Raw genomic sequence first — 20,980 nt, forward strand, 5'->3', positions numbered from 1 at the left:
TAGTGGGGGCGATGTGGGCGGACGGCAGATTAGGGGTTAATAATATTTAAAAAGTGTTTTTTATTCGGGAGGACAGCGGTTTAGGGGTTAATAAGTTTATTATAGTTGTGATGATAGTTGTTATGATGTCGGGAAGTGGCGGAATAGTGGTTAATACATTTTTTTGTGGCGGCGATGTCGGGAGTGGCAGATTAGGGGTTAAAAACTTTAAAATAGTGTTTGCGATGCAGGAGGGCCTCTGGGTTAATAGGTAGTTTATGGGTGTTAACTTTAGTTATGAGTTTTATGTTACAGCTTTGTAGCGTAAAACTCATAACTACTGACTTTAGATGGCGGTACGGATATTGTCATTGTAGTGGGCAACGCTTGCTTTTTAGCCTCACCACAAAATTCGTAATACCAGCGCTATGTGAATCCCATTGAAAACTTCACTTTTAGGAGTGCGGTACTGACGTTGTGTTACAGGCTAAAAGGCTTGGGGTCACCTATACCGACAAGACTTGTAATAGCTGCAGTGCTGTTTTAACGCTGAAAATACCATAAACTTGTAATCTAGGTGTAAGTTACAGCGCAACAGCATTACAACTGATTAATTAAAATCCATCAAAAATATCACTAACATTCAGGATCTGTTTTTATAAAGGGGAGAGTTCATCATCATTTTAAAGAGAATATTATACTAAAACGTTGGTCGATATTAAAAAAAAAAAAAAAAAGAATATTTCATAATATTTTACAGTGCTTTATTAATAATGCATGTTTCTGTGCTTAACAAATCATTATTTTTTGTGGGAGTTGTCACTATCAGAAAATAAGCAATATATACCTGATTATCAGTTCTGCACAAAAATAACACTCCTTGATAGTTTCAACCTATATTCAAAAGCTCTCATTTTTATCCCTGTAAAATATTATAACATTTATATTTTTAACATGTTTAAATAGTCTTCTTCACAGACAGAAACGTAAAGAACTGACTGTTCCTTTAAGGTTCATTGTAAATAATGTGAGCCCTTACTATGCTTAATAGAAATCTTTATAGTTTTATTTCACATGCATGATAGTATTTTTTACAGTTAACTGAACTGCTGCTTCAAGTATACCTGAATATAACATCCGCCTTATGTGGGACCAAAGTTTAAAAGCTAACCGTCCCTTTAAATGTCTATGTAAATGTGGTGAGATTACACGTGATACTATGTTTTAGTTTACTGTCCATTTAAGCCTGAGTGTGAAGGCTGTGTGCCTTATTTTCTTGGCTCGTACTACATTATTTCCCTGTAAAACTTGACAAGGGCAGGTTCCCTTTTGACTTTTGTGTAAAAATCAGTGTTACAGATGTATAAATATATTAAAGATTAATGTTTGCAACAAACACTAGTAATAATCTGCAGAGACCAAGGGCACCTGCTGTCTAGGGAGAATAGGGCTTTTACACCCCCAATTATTCCTCCCCTCTTCACCCCTGAGAACACAAACAATGCAGTATTGAAGACAGCGATGATTGGAACCCCCATTCCAGTTCTTGAACAGAATACTGTAGTTATCTGTTAAAAATAAATAGCAGTCATTTTATGGAAAACCACTGCAGAATGGAATGTATGTGAATAGTGGCAGATGGTAATGAATGAATAAGGTTACTGTCTACAAACAGAATTTGGCAAACTGTAGCACTGACATATCAACATGTGAAGTTTAGGTATTTTAAGGAAACTACTGACTGACAGCAAAATGACCAGCATACTTGAGACAGCCCAAACCAGGGGGGCGGTGAGGTGGCTGGGGAAGGGGCTGGATGCTAGGAGGAGATGCTAGGCAGGAAGGTAGAGGTGGGTAGCTTGGAGGGGGTTCTGGGTAGGGAGGTAGAAACAAGGAGCCAGGAGGTGGTGATGGACTAACAGGTCACATGACCCCCCCTGTCCTCCTGCACACACGGCAAATCCTGAGCTTGGGGCTCAGACTGGGACCAGCAGCAGACAATGGCAGAGATCTCAGAGAAAGTTCCCATTGCCCTGGCAGGGCCTGATGATGTGGAGCATTGCTTGCCGCCCGTGAGTAAAGCATTAACAGCACTGAGACAGCTCAGGAAACTTTCTGCAATATTCCTGCTAAGCATGAGAAAGGATTTGAGTGCACCATAGTCAGTAAAACAGGGGTTAAATGGGAATTGTGTAGCCTACTCAGAATATCCAGTGTAGACTCTCACATGTGTAATTCATTTGGGTGTTTCTAGTAGTTGTGGAGATTAGCGTTTACCTTTTTAAAGGGATGTTTGTGTATACTAGTATATTGATACATGTGTGTATATATATAAATCTATATTAACATGTAATGCAATCCCCTGGGTTTATCATTTTCTCTTCTATAGATTTAAGGAACAGGAACCACTCTACTTGTAAATATATTTTGCTTTAAATAATTGATTGCAAACCCAAACAGTTTGCAAACAAATGTTTCCATTGCTTGAGGTCGCAAATATATAAACAGCTGTAAAAGCTCCCAGCACTGAATCAGTTAAACATAATGCATGTGCACAAATTAACTGCTCACAAATTACTAGCAACATAATAAATGAGTGGCTTAGTTTAAGCGATATGGATTATTAAGAGATGGGAAATAATGTCAGAATGGTTAGAATAGATAAAAAGGATTCAGGGCACGAGCACGACTTTAGATACCTATGGCAAACTTTACTGTCCCATTAATCTTTAACCTGGGTTTTTCCATATGCATCTTGAATTTTAAAATTAAGTCTTTTTTTTTTTAAAGTAATATCAATACCATGATAGATCCTCTTATATATATAATGTGAGGGTTTTTAACTTTACTTGTTCTCTTCTATAACCTTCTGATGTGTTTTTTATATGAGCCTTTATTCTTGCAGAAATGAATGCCCATTTAACTTGGCTGACTGCCAAGGGGAGATGGCACATACTGAAATTAGCATAAATCTTCATGTTACTTTAGCTTTTGTCATCACTTTGCTGTGTCATACAGTTTAGTACATAACATGGCAAACATCTGTGTACCTGACACATCTGCAGCTGCCTGATATTGGAAATCAGTTATAATGAGAAGCATGAAACATGATCTTTGGCAGAGCTTATAAAGGGGTCTTATTTAGGAGATGTGCTGTAATTCTATGGAGCTCACTCAGTAAAAATGTTTTCCTTCCAGTTCTTAAATTTCCTAAATATTCATCAACAATATAATATACAGTTTCTCCTGATTATTATTAAATTGAATGAACACAGTAGGTACTACATAGACACATACTACAGAGTATTACCCCTTAGCTTCCAAGGAGTTAAATAGCACCAGGTTAATCCCCCCAAATTGTATAATGTCTTCAAAAGGTGCTCATTATCACACAATCCTGAGATATGAAGTGCAGAATGCACACTTTATTATTCCTATAAGATGCAGCATTAACCTAAATGTGCAAAACTATATTCTATTTTATGCAGCAGAACTTGACAAATCCCAAGCGCCAGTAGAATTTTACTTCCGTAGATTTTTGGTTCATTCTACATCTCTTGCTCTCGTCTCTCTTCTCTCCCTCTCTCTCTCCTTTCTCCATCTTCTCCCCTCTCCCCCCTCTCTATCTCTTCTCCCCTCTCTCCCTCTTCGCTCTCTCTCTTCTCTTTTTTTCTCTCTCTCTCTTTATCTCTCTCCCTCTATCTCTCTCTATTTCTCTCTCTCTCTCTCTCTCTCTCTCTCTCTGTCTCATTTCTCTCTCTCTCTCTCTCTTTATCTCTCTCCCTCTATCTCTCTCTATTTTTCTCTCTCTTTCTCTTTATCTCTTTCTCTCTCTCTCTTTCTCTCTGTCTCATTTCTCTCTCTCTCTCTCTCTCTCTCCTTCTCTCTCTCTTTCTCTCTCTCTCTCCCTCTCTATCTCATGTCTCTCTTCTCTTCTGTCTCTTAAAAAAAGTTGTTGTTTGTACTTTATTGTTTAGCACAGTAATACTGGCATAGCTTAGGCATGTGATGCTAGTAGATTTAGTTTTTTCTTGCCAGTGACACATTTGTGTGCTTTGCCCTGTTCAGGCTTACACTGCAGTGACGGTAAAACCTTCGAGTAGCGGCCGACTGCTCAGGATTGGTGCTGTGGTGCTAATCTCAGGAGCTCTTCTTCTGCTTTTTGGTGCAATTGGGGCCTTCTACTTCTGGAAAGCGAATGACAAACATGTAAGTGCTTGTATGTATCTGTACATATCTCTGACTATGACACAATTAGAACATGGCGGACACAGTAAGCAGGCACCGCTATCTGTGAAGTCTGCCCATGGATAAGGTCGCACTAAGGTGATTTCTGATCTTAAACCTATTTCCATAAACATGATCAATGAAATAGAGAATCACTTTTTTCATGCACAAAAGTATTTTACAGTAAAACCTCTTTTTAAATGTAATTGGAGAGCCGCAGGAAGTGAGTGTTTCTAGTACTCTTTTATTAGTGCTCACTGGCTAAGAAGAACAACACCCGTAATTCTATTGGTGTAGAGGGACCTGCTTTTACAAGACTGAAAAACAACATAAACAGCAAGTTTAACCCCATAGCTGCCAGTGATGTCTGCAAAGCACTGCTTTGCAATGCAGTTAAATGCAATTAATCTATGTCTGGTAGACCAGGGGTTAATATCATGGGTATGATAGCAATTTTAGACTTGCAAATTGACACATATTAAAAGTCATAGCCAGCCTCAGATACCCAAATTATTTCCTATACTTTTCAGCAATGTAGATTTGTTAACCACATATTAGCTAACCCAAACTAGTAAGTTATAATGTGATTAACATTATAAGTTTTAAACTAATAATACAATGGCATTTTCAGAATTCTTTGTTAAAAGATGTAAAAAACAGAAATCATTTACCATGTCTATGTAACCTGGGTCCAGTTGGCAACCCTAATTGGCATCGATATACATATATTTGTTATTAAAATGGATCATTATCTCTGTAGTTGTGAAAGGCTTGAAACTTGTCATAATAATTGGGCTTAGTGGAATAATTAGCCAGGAGAGATGAGCTACAGTATCTTAGTGTCTGTAAAATAAAAGCAGTATTTAAAATGATTTTTTTTCACTTAGTGATTGTGTTGTTCTGTATAAAGTGTGAGAGCCCTTGATGTGCCTTCAGGGTACATGAACGGTGCAGTCCTCTGTAGCTCTGCTGCTTATGGTCTCGTAGGCTGAGCTGGGGTCAGTGGTGACTGCTCGCAGACAAAAGCCCCTTTATGTCGGACTCAATCAGCCCTTGTATATCAAACCAGCCACTTCCCCAAGCGCTACCTCCAACTGCAGCAAGCACTGAGAAGCAGCCTACAGGATATTTAAACCAACCTTCCTGTACTTCTGTGATCCATGTGTAGCAAGCATGCTATTCTTTATATTTATGTCATATATATAAATTGTATCCATAAATATAATTGTTAAGCATGAAACTATTTTTAGCTGATTAATAAAACAATAACTTTATTAAACACAAACATCTAAATAATATGGCCCTAACACCAGGTCTAAATATCAGGTAATTTATGGAGATTTGATTTTTATGATTTCTTTGTTTCTTTAGCATTTTACTTTATCATCGTTTACATAACCTCATCCTGTTTGTTTACTTGTTTGTATCTAACGGTGAACAAGGAACATCATTTCATGTAAACACAGTGTAATTTATTACCAGGCATGCACCAACAGACGGAAATAACACTTTAGGTCTGGTGTTTATTTAATGCATTTAATAATTTAATTTGGTAAAATATAATACAGGAGTGGTTTGGATACATCATGAACAATCAAGAGCTGAGGATAGAGAAAATACTTATCTTAGGTTCACCTGTCTAACTAATAATGTACTGCAAAGTTGCTGAGTTAGGACGACTTTTATATAATGTAGAAAAAAAAAATCCAGTCAACTCAGCACTTTATATTCCACCTATTGCTGATGGGCTAGATTACAAGTGGAGCGCTAATTTATTACGCGCCAGCATATGGGCAACATTTTATAAATGTGCCCCAAATGCCCCCAAAATACAGTGTAGTGTATTGTATAAAAATACAGTGTAGTGTATTGTATAAAAATACAGTGTAGTGTATTGTATAAAAATACAGTGTAATTTATTGTATAAAAATACAGTCTAGTGTATTGTATAAAAATACAGTGTAGTGTATTGTATAAAAATAAAGTGTAGCGTATTGTGTAAAGATACAGTGTAGTGTATTGTATAAAAATACAGTGTAATGTATTGTATAAAAATACAGTGTAGTGTATTGTATAAAAATACAGTGTAGTGTATTGTATAAAAATACAGTGTAGTGTATTGTATAAAAATACAGTGTAGTGTATTGTGCAAAGATACAGTGTAGTGTATTGTATAAAAATACAGTGTAGTGTATTGTATAAAAATACAGTGTAGTGTATTGTATAAAAATACAGTGTAGTGTATTGTATAAAAATACAGTGTAGTGTATTGTATAAAAATAAAGTGTAGCGTATTGTGTAAAGATACAGTGTAGTGTATTGTATAAAAATACAGTGTAATGTATTGTATAAAAATACAGTGTAGTGTATTGTATAAAAATACAGTGTAGTGTATTGTATAAAAATAAAGTGTAGCGTATTGTGTAAAGATACAGTGTAGTGTATTGTATAAAAATATAGTGTAGTGTATTGTAGAAAAATACAGTGTAGTGTATTGTAGAAAAATACAGTGTAGTGTTTTGTAGAAAAATACAGTGTAATGTATTGTAGAAAAATACAGTGTAGTGTATTGTAGAAAATACAGTGTAGTGTATTGTATAAAAATACAGTGTAGTGTATTGTATAAAAATACAGTGTAGTGTATTGTATAAAAATACAGTGTAGTGTATTGTATAAAAATACAGTGTAGTGTATTGTATAAAAATACAGTGTAGTGTATTGTATAAAAATACAGTGTAGTGTATTGTGTAAAAATGCAAATTGTAGCATTTTTATTTTTGAATAAAAAAGAGCTGAAGAACAGCTAGCTCCCAGTAGTGCATTGCTGCTCTTGAGCCTACCTAGGTATGCTTTTCAACAAAGGATAACAAAAGAAGAAAGCAACTTAGATAATAGAAGTAAATTGTAAAGTTGTTTTAAAACTGCATGTTACTTAACAATTATATTTATGGATATGATATAAATATATATATATATATATATATATATATATATATATACTGTATATGTATATATTTTTATATATATATATATATATATATATTTTTTTTTTTATTTTTTTTTTAAATTGTGGAAATCTGAAACATGGTAGTTCAATTGTGACTTTACTGTCCCTTTTAGGAGAACCATTAAACTCACAAATAATATATTTTATAAAAATGAATGGTGGCACAGGGCCAGATTTATGTAAGGTTGCAGGGTTAGCCTCTGTCTGCTGTTCTCCCCTCTTGAGGGCGCTTTTTAGTTGGGGCCAACCCAAAAAACAAATGTTAGTTTTTTCCTGGGGCCTCAAATTCTATGGGACATTTCCTTAGTTGTGCATGTTTACAGGGACATAAAAAATAGAGCAGAGGCCACATGTGGCCCTTGGGCCACCAGTTGGCAATCCCTGGTCTAGATAATTAGGATTTGACTTTTTGGTTTGCTGTGGTTTATTTCAGACGCATTCTTATTCATAGACTCATGACCTTTCTTCATTGGGGCATATTCTTCACACTAATACTCTAAAGCTTGTTAATGTCTGCAAACATAAGCTTTATTATGTATGGACATACCACGCTCACCACTCGTGTGACACATGCCCAACAGATCAATATCAGAAGATATCATTTATTGACAATATGAAGTCTCTTCAGCCAGATGAGGCAGTTTACTGACATCTGTTCCAGTGTAAATATTTACTGAAGCTGGAATGCATCAGTGTAAATGTTCCAGCTATTTACAAAGACAAAGCTCACTCATTTCTTACAGACCACCAAGAACAGACATTTAAAGAGAAACTGACAACAGATTGTATTACGTTCTAATGGCGCATTTTATATTTTCATTGACTTCTGTCTCATTAATGCTCTTATAGACAGCGACACATTTCAACATAGGAGACAACATCCAAGTGGCAGAGTGAATGTTTACTTTAATTTATGATATAACACCATATTATTAAATGAGTAATATTATATTTTGTGCTTTTCTATATATTTAATCTTCTATGTTTATTGTGCATGTAGATATTTGTAGTGTAACAGTAACGCTATTTAATTTGTTAAGAAAATGTTATTCTTAAATAAATTAATAATACATTTTATTGAGTTTAAGCTACTAGGCACAGTGCATTTCTGCTCAGCTGGTCAGGAGTACATACTTGTGTATCTGCCACTAGCATTTTATGTCCTGCTCAGAAACGTCTCAAGCGCACACTTTGTGCATGACATTAAAAGGGACATTAAAGTATTTATTTATTTATATAGGCTTCATAAATTAAAATAAAAACTGTCATGTTGTTAACCAAATTTGTATTATTTTGCAGTCCAGGGACATGCCCCTTTAAAAGCCCCTTGAGTGATATTTACCTAATCTGTACCTGTCAGTACATGTCAGTTTTTTTCTGACAAAAGGGGAAAAATACAATTTTTAAGATTTACATTACAGGAAAAGTAAGCAAAATGTGAAATGTAAGCATAATTAAACCAATAAAGAAGCATTAAAAGAAATTAAATTCTAAGATTGATGATCCTTTAACCCAGTTTTAGAAGTTTAACCTATAACCCAAAGCAAGCATTTGTTTAACAGTAAAATGCATTAAAGTATTAGAACATTCAATAGAAAGTCCCTATAATAAGATCATTATTCATAGGGGATATTTGTATTGCACGTTGTTTTTATTTAGCAGTCACATGAAGACATTAATGTTTTCTTTACACAAAATTGCAGCAGAAGTGTAAATGCACCTCTGTTACATTATTTAACAACTGACATCTACTTACTAGTTTATTTGCATAATTTATTGGGATTAATATATATGTTGCTCAGAGCATCAGGAGAATAAATAAGGCCGCAGAAGGCTTCAAAGCCAGGATGAGCAAAATAAGTAAATATACCAAACTGTTCAATTTTTATTTTTTTTTAAATATATATATTTTTTTCATTCATTAGTTATTGTTATTTTTGTAGGTTTATAATGTTCATTATACAATGAGCATTAATGGTAAAGTACAGGAAGGGTCTATGGAAATTGATTCTGTGAACAACTTGGAAACTTTCAAGACGGGCGCTGGCAACGAAGAGGCGGTGGAAGTGCATGATTTTCAGATTGTAAGTATCCTTGTATCACCAGCAGTTGTTCATGTGTATAATTATTCATGGTTCTCTGGTATAAAGTTATTATTATGTTCCGTTTTTTGTAAGAAAATATATTTAATCAATGATATCACACTATTAATGATACATAATAAGGGTATTGCAGGTAATGGATGTCACACGTCATAGATACCAGAAGATGCATTTGTATGTGCAGCTGGTGCTATTTTATTGCTTATAACCCACTGATATTTAAAGAATAGAAAGTTACTTTGTATAGTGTATATAATATTTAACATATATGTTGAATAACTATATGCACACAGTAATTGCTTTTCTCTAAAAGCTTAAACCTTCGGAAAGGCTAAACAGATTTAGCTTACATCTGAGTGTGATAGAGCATTAAAGCCCACAATGGAACTCAGTTTAGTACTTTTTGAAGTTATGAAGATGTGAGAATGTTAATCATTTTTAATACAACAATTTTGTGAAAAATCACAGTAAAAAGTATGATATTTTGCTTCATGAAATTTTACATGGAGGTAGATCTAAAAGAGATGAGGTTTGCTTCAAAGTGACACTATTTTGATATTGCTTATACTTTTGTGAACATGTGTAGATGTGTTTTTCTATAGCCATTTAGATGTTAGTATATTTAAGATTTATTTACACTAAAGAGAGCCCATGACATGTCCTCTGCACTAATTTAATCTGAGAATGTATTTGTGCACATGGTATAATATCTACTGAATATGCTTTGCATTTGTTAACACATATCACCTGCATGGTGGACCAATAGCCACTTCTGTAAGGGACCTGACTGTACAGGGGATAGAGAATCTGCTGAACGTCGGTATCAACAAATTCCAATCATAGCCTTCCAGCTAAAAAAGGAATCTCCTTTGTGCACTGTAATATCCGCAGCTTACTACCAAAAATTGATGCACTACAAGCTTGCGCCTAGATTTAGAGTTCTGCGTTAGCCGTCAAAACCAGCGTTAGGGGGTCCTAACGCTGGTTTTGGCCTACCGCTGGTATTTATAGTCTTGTAGGTAAGGGTCTAACGCTCACTTTCCAGCCGCAACTTTTCCATACCGCAGATCCCCTTACGTCAATTGCGTATCCTATCTTTTCAATGGGATCTTTCTAACGCTGGTATTTAGAGTCTTGGCTGAAGTGAGCGTTAGAACTCTAACGACAAGACTCCAGCCGCAGGAAAAAGTCAGGAGTTAAGAGCTTTATGGGCTAACGCCGGTTCATAAAGCTCTTAACTACTGTGCTCTAAAGTACACTAACACCCATAAACTACCTATGTACCCCTAAACCGAGGCCCCCCCCACATCGCCGCCACTCTAATAAAAAAATTTAACCCCTAATCTGCCGACCGCACACCGCCGCAACCTACCTTATACCTATGTACCCCTAATCGGCTGCCCCTAACATCGCCGACCCCTATATTATATTTATTACCCCCTAATCTGCCCCCCCCCAACCTCGCCGCTACTCTAATAAATGTATTAACCCCTAAAGCTAAGTCTAACCCTAACACCCCCTAAGTTAAATATAATTTAAATCTAACTAAATAAAATATATCTTATTAAATAAATTAATCCTATTTAAAGCTAAATACTTACCTGTAAAATAAACCCTAATATAGCTACAATATTAATAATAATTACATTGTAGCTATTTTAGGATTAATATTTATTTTACAGGCAACTTTGTGTTTATTTTAACTAGGTACAATAGCTATTAAATAGTTAATAACTATTTAATAGCTACCTAGTTAAAATAATTACAAATTACCTGTAAAATAAATCCTAACCTAAGTTACAATTAAACACTACACTATCAATACATTAATTAAATAAACTACCTACAATGATCTACAATTAAATCAACTAAACTAAATTACAAAAAAAAAACACTAATATACAAAAAAAAACACTAAATTACAAAAAATAAAAAAAGATTACAAGAATTTTAAACTAATTACACCTACTCTAAGCCCCCTAAAAAAATAACAAAGCCCCCCCCCCAAAAAAAAATGCCCTACCCTATTCTAAAATAAAAATGAAACAGCTCTTTTACCTTACCAGCCCTTAAAACGGCCTTTTGCGGGGCATGGCCCAAAGAAAACAGCTCTTTTGCCTGTAAAAAAACATACAATACCCCCCCCACATTACAACCCACCACCCACATACCCCTAATCTAACCCAAACCCCCCTTAAAAAACCTAACACTAAGCCCCTGAAGATCTTCCTACCTTATCTTCACCACGCCGGATATCACCGATCCGTCCAGAAGAGGGTCCGAAGTCTTCATCCTATCCGGCAAGAAGAGGTCCAGAAGAGGCTCCAAGTCTTCATCCTATCCGGCAAGAACAGGAGATCCGGACAGGCAAACATCTTCATCCAAGCGGCATCTTCTATCTTCATACATCCGACGGAACAGCCAATAGAATGCAAGCTCAATCTGATTGGCTGATTGGATCAGCCAATCCGATTGAACTTGAATCTGATTGGCTGATTCAATCAGCCAATCAGATTTTTCCTACCTTAATTCCAATTGGCTGATAGAATCCTATCAGCCAATCGGAATTCGAGGGATGCCATCTTGGATGACGTCCCTTAAAGGAACCTTCATTCGTCATCTAGTCATCGGGAGAAGAGGATGTTCCGCGCCGGAGGTCTTGAAGATGGAGCCGCTCCTCGTCGGATGAAGATAGAAGATGCCGCTTGGATGAAGATGTTTGCCGGTCTGGATCTCCTCTTCTTGCCGGATAGGATGATGACTTCGGACCCTCTTCTGGACCTCTTCTTGCTGGATAGGATGAAGGCTTCGGACCCTCTTCTGGACGGATCGGTGATACCCGGCGTGGTGAAGATAAGGTAGGAAGATCTTCAGGGGCTTAGTGTTAGGTTTTTTAAGGGGGGTTTGGGTTAGATTAGGGGTATGTGGGTGGTGGGTTGTAATGTAGGGGGGGTATTGTATGTTCTTTTAGAGGCAAAAGAGCGGTTTTCTTTGGGGCATGCCCCGCAAAAGGCCCTTTTAAGGGCTGTTAAGGTAAAAGAGCTGTTTAACTTTTATTTTAGAAAAGGGTAGGGCATTTTTTTATTTTGGGGGGCTTAGAGTTGGTGTAATTAGTTTAAAATTCTTGTAATCTTTTTTTATTTTTTGTAATTTAGTGTTTGTTTGTTTTTGTAATTTAGTGTTTGTTTGTTTTTGTAATTTAGTTTAGTTGATTTAATTGTAGATAATTGTAGGTAGTTTATTTAATTAATTTATTGATAGTGTAGTGTTAGGTTTAATTGTAACTTAAGTTAGGATTTATTTTACAGGTAATTTTGTAATTATTTTAACTAGGTAGCTATTAAATAGTTAACTATTTAATAGCTATTGTACCTAGTTAAAATAAATACAAAGTTGCCTGTAAAATAAATATTAATCCTAAAATAGCTACAATATAATTATTATTTATATTGTAGCTATATTAGGGTTTATTTTGCAGGTAAGTATTTAGCTTTAAATAGGATTAATAGGGGGGTGTTAGTGTTAGGGTTAAAAATAATATGCAGAGGTCAGCAATAGCGGGAGCGGCAGATTAGGGGTTAATAAGTGTAAGGTTAGGGGTGTTTAGACTCGGGGTACATGTTAGGGTGTTAGGTGCAGACTTAGGAAGTGTTTCCCCATAGGAAACAATGGGGCTGCGTTAGGAGCTGAGCTTTTTTGCAGGTGTTAGGTTTTTTTTCAGCTCAAACTGCCCCATTGTTTCCTATGGGGGAATCGTGCACGAGCACATTTTTGAAGCTGGCCGCGTCCGTAAGCAACGCTGGTATTTAGAGTTGCAGTGGCGGTAAATTATGTTCTACGCTCCCTTTTTGGAGCCTAACGCAGCCCTTCTGAGAACTCTAAATACCAGCGTTGTTTAAAAGGTGAAGCGGGAAAAAAACATGCGTAGCTAACGCACCCCTTCTAACGCAAAACTCTAAATCTAGGCGTTGATGTTTACAACACAAGCCCAAAATCATTGTGATCTCTGAATCGTGGCTAACCGCAAAAATAACTGACTCTGCCATTGCAATACATGGGTAATCATGCCATAGAAATGACAGAGCAAAGAGAGGAGGCGGCATTGTAATTTATGTTGACAATTCCACAAAGTTCACCCCCTTACAAAAATCTAGCTCTCCTACCACCTTTGATTTCCTTTCTGGCACAATCCCATGCAGTAAATCAATCATTGTTGCAGGAATCTACCGCCCACCTAGCTCCACTGTGCATTCCCTTTCTGACATAGCACATCTCCTTAGTGAAACCATAGCTCAAAAAGTGAAATTTTGTTTTTTGGGGATTTTAATATTGATTGGCTGAATCCAAAAAATAATAGTTGTTGCTCTGTGTTTAAGTCTTTGCAGCTAACGCAATTAATTTCCTCCCCAACTTGCATAAACATCATGAGCCATAATCACAACCTGCTTGACTGGATTCTCTCCACCTTTCCCGACCGAATCCAGGAGGCAGGTGTTCTCCCTAACAATTTCAGTGACTACTGATTAGTGTACTGTGTGCGCAAAATAAAGGCAACTAAAACCTCTCCCAAGGTTAAAATCACCAGGTCCTTCAAAAAATGTAATAGTCAATCATTTCTAAATGACACCAAGAACCTCCCCTGGCACAGATTAAATCTAATCCCAGATCTTGACTCTGCAGTTGAATTCTTTCAGTCCGAACTCCTATAAGTTTGGAATTTACATGCCCCGCTGCGTAAGGTGAGAGTAAAAGGAGCACACTTGAATTGGATCACAGCTAACCTCATTCAAATGTACCAGTTTCGGGATTCATTGTGGTCAAAGTTCAAGCATACTGGCTCTATGAACGATCACTGTGTATGTAGACAATGGTGAAATATATGCACTAAACAAACAAAATTGGCCAAGGCACAATATTTCTGTAAAAATCTGAACAATAACATATCAAACCCTAGAAAGTTTTGGAAACTCATAAATAACTTACAAACTCCACCAATCCACTCCCAACCCTCCACTGTCAATGTGGACAACCAAACCCTGCAACTCCCCTTAGAAGTAACAAATGCCTTTAACAATTATTTTGTTGGATGCTCCACCACCCTGATTGACAAACTAATAAATGACACGCATCCTGAAGCTACAAATGTGGATCAGGCCCCACTAAATCAGCAAAGACCCAATATAAAGAAGTTCAATTTTAGACCTGTACCCATCAGTGTCATTAAGAAACACCTTATTAACCTAAAAATGAAAAACTAGTCTGGGCCTGATCAAATCCCAGCAATGCTGTTGAAGCTTAGTGCGCCAGCAATTGCTAAACCTGTCACAACCCTAATTAACGAATCCTTGGTGTCTGGATACATACCCAAACTTTGGAAGACTGCAAAAGTAGTGCCTATCCATAAAAGTGGCGAGATAACTTTGGTTTCTAACTATCGCCCAATATCATTGCTCCCAGTATTGTCAAAAATCTTAGAAAAATGTGTCCATACGCAATTATGTGAATATTACCATCAATCTACCTATCTGACCCCTGATCAATCAGGTTTTCCTACAAATCACTCCACTACAACTGCCTTCCTAAAAGTTTGCAATGACATCCAAACGGGAATGGAACAAGGAGACCTAACTGGAGCTATTTTCCTTGATTTTGCAAAGGCCTTTGACACAGTAGACCACGACATTCTACTGCTCAAACTAAAAAACTCAGGTATTGGTGATCATCCGCTAACCTGGTTTCGATCATATGTATTGGATTGATCACAATATGTCTCCATTTCAGACAGCGACTCACTCCCTCTCCTAGTCACGTGTGGTGTTCCCCAAGGTTCCATTCTCGGCCCCCTACTATTTACATTATTTATAAATGATCTGCCTAATGTCTGCAAATCCTCAACTGTACACATGTATGCAGATGACACCGTAATCTATGCAAACAATTTGGATCTGCCACAGCTTGAATCAGTGCTTCAAGACCAGTTCACAGAGGTAGAAAATTCGATCTCAAAAAACACTGACAAAACTGTCACAATGATATTTGGAACGGTACCTAAACTACACAAACTACAAAATTCCCATCTATGCATCAAAACAAAATCAAATTACACATTGACCGCAGTCCACTCTTTTAAATACTTGGGTATGTTGTTAGACCCCAATCTATCTTTTGGCCTCCATATAGAAAAACTGGCATCTAAACTTTATCCAAAAATAGGTGCCCTGTACAGAAACAAATCCTGCCTCAGCTCTACTGTAAAGGAAAAGATTGTACAGCAAATGCTGATGCCAATCGTGGATTATGGGGATGTAGTATATGCACCTGCACCGCAAACTCACCTTAATAAACTTAATACATTGTATAACTCATTCTGCCGCTTTCTGCTACAATGTAACTACTGGACTCACCATTGTGACATGCTAAAAGAACTAAACTGTCTGTCGCTGGAATCCAGACGCACCCTCCATCTTTCCTGCCTTGTGTTTAAAAGCTTTTCTGGGAAGCTCCCACCCTACTTGAGCACAATGCTCTCACCGGTTATTCCCACCTCCTAAAACCTCCGATCCAGTACTAGCACATTATTTAGCTTGCCTCAATACAAAAAGAAAGCAGCTCGATCCTCCTTTTCCTACAGAGCACCACAATTATGGAACGACCTCCCGCACATTTTCAAACCCTCCCCATGCCTAATATCCTTTAAGAGATCCCTCTCTACATATCTCAAAACAGAATGCACCTGTCATGGTTGATTATATATTTCCTACCTGTTCTATGTTACATTTTTGTGCATATATTGTGTATTATTATTGTTTTTGTATTGTATTGTACCCATTGTATCAATGCAATGTTTTGTGTACCCAGGACATACTTGAAAACAAGAGAAATCTCAATGTATCTTTCCTTGTAAAATATTTTATAAATAAATAAATCTGATGCCATTATGAAATTTATTTATCTCCTGCAGTTCAAATACTAGAAATATAGCATATCACTGATATATTTATTTATTTATCTTTCTGTATACATAGAAGAGATTCATTGCACTGTAAAGAAATCTCTGAGAAAGGGCACTTCATCACATAACATTACATTTAACATCCTAATTCTATTTGACACAAAGGATAAATTATATATCATAAGGCCCTGTAAATATATCAGTCACTGACTAGCATAATTTAAAACATCTTTCTGTACACACTTGCCAGCATTGGTAGATAATAAAGAGTGATAGGTTGTTAATGCTACTGTTAAATAATAGAATATCTTCACTGCAATGATGTATTATCAGATGTACAGTAAACATAAGGAGCATGAACACCAGTATAAAAAATACTCACATGCAGGTTGACAGCAATGAATGTCATATTCACTTACTGTTTGTAATTATTATGTCGCCATATTTGGTTTCATTAAGCCAATCTCTACAACACAAAAACAGTTGTGACGGTGTAACAATGGCTCATTTTTCAAGTAGATAAAATGCTTATTTTAATCCAAAGAGGCAATTTGAGCAAATTATATTGTTTTACAAATACATTATGTTGCGTAAATAATAAATAAATCTCAAAGTAGTGACATACTATTCAGGTACTAACTGGGTATAATTAGCAAAGTTTGTTGGTAAGCATATCTATTTTCCAGGCATCTACATTACTCTGTGTACCCCTAGATCACTCCTGGTATAATTCAGAAATGGTGCATTGGGTTGGAATGTCCCTTCTTGGCATATTTAGCAACAACCTAGAAGTCTTCAGGGCACCTTTCTCTCCGGCATATACATTTTCTCTCTCTACTGGCTACAGCTTGCTTATAACTAGGACCTTAAAAGGACTGAAAGGAGAAAGAGGAAGTGTACAAGTTTACCGTTATAGGCCACCACTTTAAGTGGAAAAAGAAACTGATTTATTGGTAACTATTAATCTTTATTTCTGTCACACTCCTGTGGTGACACAGTATTCAGTGACTAGAGGAATCTATACCAGAGCTAACCATATGAAGAACAGGCCGTCATCCCTTCTAAAAGCTGTATATGATGCAAGGAAAACCACGTGGCTCACTAGTAAAACAGCTGTGAGATTTTATGATACAGAGACCAGAAGAAAGCTGTAACATTCAATTTATAAAATATATGTTTTCCTTATATGGCAAGAGATTGCTGAGTCAGTCTATGTGGACAAAAAGCTTTACAATGTTCCTGATATATTCTGGAACCAGGATGGAAACCAAAAAGATAATCAGACTTTCTAATATCCTCTGAACTCTTAGATGGTACTTTAGAGCTTAATGACACCAACTCTGTGAAACAAAATGTCATTTTAATGATTAGGACGGAATGTAAAACTTGATGTCCTGTGAATAAGTTGAACGGAAAAGGAAAAATTTCCTAATCTTGAGTGTAATCCGTTATGTAGGAGAATAAAGCACTCAGTTCTGACAACTTTCTAGTTGTAGACAAGTCACCAAGAAAAGTCTCCTACAAAAGGCAAACGTTGAAAGTGTGTCTAGTCCTCCAATACTGTAGGTTATCCTGGCAGCTCTTTGTCAAGAGATGGTCAGTCTCCCACTAAATGAATAATCTACAAAATAAAATAAAACACAAAGGCGCCAAATGGCCTAGTACAGTTTGCAATGGAGATAGATAAAGACAAGATATATTACTCACAAGAATATAGCACCAGAAAGGCACTAAAAAGGCAGGCTGGCACTTCACACTAGTCCAGCTAACTGTATGGAAGACATCCACATCCAACAAGGCAACAGGAACATTTCCAAAGTTGAGAGGATTCCTATAGAGGGGAAACACACAAAACCACATAGCCCAGCACAGTCTGACTAAAAGGCAGTAAGTGTGCTTAAAACCACTTACATCTCTGATGCACAAATATGTGCTAAATATGCAGCCTGGGACTTCACAGCTGCCCAGCTGACTGCACTCCATTGGTCACCGCAGTGGAATCCACAAAGTTAAAGGATATGTCTAGAATAGCACAAGTGTAGAAAAAGCTTACATTTATTAAAAGCAGCTACGCGTTTCTCAGCCAACAGTGGGCTTCTTCTAGGAAGCAGAACTGGAGGAAATCACAATCATTATAATTATTCCAAAATTGTAATAGTGGTACAAATTGTAATTCCCTCTACCAAGGAAAAGGGTGATTTTTTCCCTTAATGTCTATCAAATTATTTATGGGAAACAACATTAAAAACAAATAAATAGAAAAAAAACATTATGTTAGTATTGGGTAGTAAAGAGGTTAACATCATCCCTTCCTCACCCAGTATCAGTGGCCAGAGTACTAACAAAAAATAAAAGCACAAAGAGGCTCTGCCATGCTCTTGCATATCTCCTCAGAATTGCAAATCCTCTACAATCATTCATGCATCCACTAAGAGTACAGGGAATTAGGATTTTCTCTGTTTCCACAACAGGTACTCCTGGGTGCTCAAAGGCAGCCACCTACCTGGAAGCGTCTAGGGACAAGCCCCATCTGCCAATTTCTTGCTAATGACCCCGAAGCTTAATCAATTAATCCAGCTGATACACTAATTAAAAAATGGTTCATACACTGTTTTTCCCAATCCACGTTACAATCAATTGAATTTACAGAATCTTACAACGTTTTAGCAATTACTGACGATGAGACATTCATGTTCATTTCAACCTTGCTGTTGCACAAAGCCCCGCCCAATGACTTGTTTCATTATGTGAGTGACTTTGTCAGGGATTAATTAAGCTACAAGGTATTTAGCAAGAAATTGCTAAAAAGCTTAAAAGGCTAAGATGAGGTAGACACAATTTAATACAATGTTATACAATTCAAATAATTTCTACACATATAGAATAAAAGTTAAAACAAGATGCATGGATCCATGTCTAACAGAATGCTTTAAAACCATATCAATACAAATCAGCCTAATTAAAACATGTCAATTGGTAAAAATGGAAAAAAGTCTCCTAGTGATGCTGCAACACACAATTAGTGACCTCCGTGATTGAGACGGAACTCTGCCGTACTAAGTTGTGTAAAAAGATAAGTGATGAAATCAACAATATGATAATAAATGAAATAAATCAAATTGCAATACTGAAGTCCCAATAATAAATATGTGCACATATAAAACTTAAGAAAAGTACATTGATATGCCGATAGAGTCACAATAAAATCCCATGTAAGTCCGTCGAAGTGTCCTCCAATATGACGTGAAGAAAAAGTGTGGTAAAAAATGAATAAAAATGTATAAAAAAATCCAAACTCCAATTTCAAAATTGAAAGACTAGGCCTTTCTCAAGGCCCCTAGTCTTGAGAAAGGCCTAGTCTAGGCCGAAACGCATTGGCATACTGGTGAGCTTGGTTTTAATTATCATTATTGTTTATTGTATACAGTATTGCACTATTTGTTTTTCTTTTGTTTCCTTTTAGGTTTTTTATGGTGTTACTGTTTTAATATGAGTATGTGACATCAGACACTCAGCTTTTACTCTTGCCTATGTGAATTTGCCATCTGTTCCTGATATTTTTCACATTTTTTCACCTTATTTTTGTTTTTTCACAATTGGCTTTGACTATTTGAACGTATACAATCACTTTTTCAGTTGGTTTACACCCCTGTCAGTCTCACAATAATTTTGAAATTGGAGTTTGGATTTTTTATACATTTTTATTCATTTTTTACCACACTTTTTCTTCACGTCATATTGGAGGACACTTCGACGGACTTACATGGGATTTTATTGTGACTGTATCGGCATATCAATGTACTTTTCTTAAGTTTTATATGTGCACATATTTATTATTGGGACTACAGTATTGCAATTTGATTTATTTAATTTATTATCATATTGTTGATTTCATCACTTATCTTTTTACACAAATTAGTATCGCAGTGTTCCGTCTCCATCACGGAGGTCACTAATTGTGTGTTACAGCATCACTAGGAGACTTTTTTCCATTTTTACCAATTGGCATGTTTTAATTAGGCTGATTTGTATTTATATGGTTTTAAAGCATTCTGTTAGACATGGATCCATGCATCTTGTTTTAACTTTTATACTATATGTGTAGAAATTATTTGAATTGTATAACATTGTATTAAATTGTGTCAACCTCATCTTAGCCTTTTAAGCTTTTTAGAGCTTACCATCACCCTTTTTCGTATTCTTATTTCACTAGCCTACTAGGAGGCTATATTGATAGTAAGCTTAAGGCCCCCTCCCTTCAGCGCTCGGTCCACTCACCTGATTTAGCAAGAAATTGGCAGATGGGGCTTTTAGCTCCTCCTATTTTTCAGAGGTTTCTAGATAATGATTCAAAAGACCATTCCCTGGAAGAATATTTGGGTAATATAAAAACCTGTCTCCATTTTGAAAGGCCCTAAATGTAAATGTTAGAAATATCACTGAGAATTAATTCTGCTCAAGTGATGGTACAAGTTACAAAAAAATATATTTTTAATTTTTAGAATGTGGGTGGTCTAGAAACACTTGAAGTCTTGAAACTGACACCTATATTGATTCAGAAAACTCTTTATCCTGCAGTATCTGCTCTCCATAAGCCATCAAAGTGAGACATGACTTCTTGCGATGGATCATCAGAATTTCCATTTAAATGTATGTAAAAACACAACCACAGAACTCCTTGACAAACGTTGCATAAAGGAACATACTCAGAAG

At 36.2% G+C, this 20,980-nt stretch overlaps 1 protein-coding gene across 1 annotated transcript in view; it reads left to right on the forward strand.

The window, feature by feature from the left end:
* The first annotated feature begins 1,890 nt into the window (after nucleotides 1-1,890).
* CNMD (chondromodulin) overlaps nucleotides 1,891-20,980 on the forward strand; it is a 66,261-nt gene continuing 47,171 nt past the window's right edge. Inside the window, 3 exon segments of the mRNA XM_053707953.1 lie at nucleotides 1,891-2,051; nucleotides 4,048-4,188; nucleotides 9,157-9,297. Coding sequence (XP_053563928.1) covers nucleotides 1,980-2,051; nucleotides 4,048-4,188; nucleotides 9,157-9,297 — 354 coding nt within the window. The 5' untranslated portion in view covers nucleotides 1,891-1,979.

This window comes from Bombina bombina, chromosome 3, assembly GCF_027579735.1.
Source record: "Bombina bombina isolate aBomBom1 chromosome 3, aBomBom1.pri, whole genome shotgun sequence".
Lineage (NCBI taxonomy): Eukaryota > Metazoa > Chordata > Amphibia > Anura > Bombinatoridae > Bombina > Bombina bombina.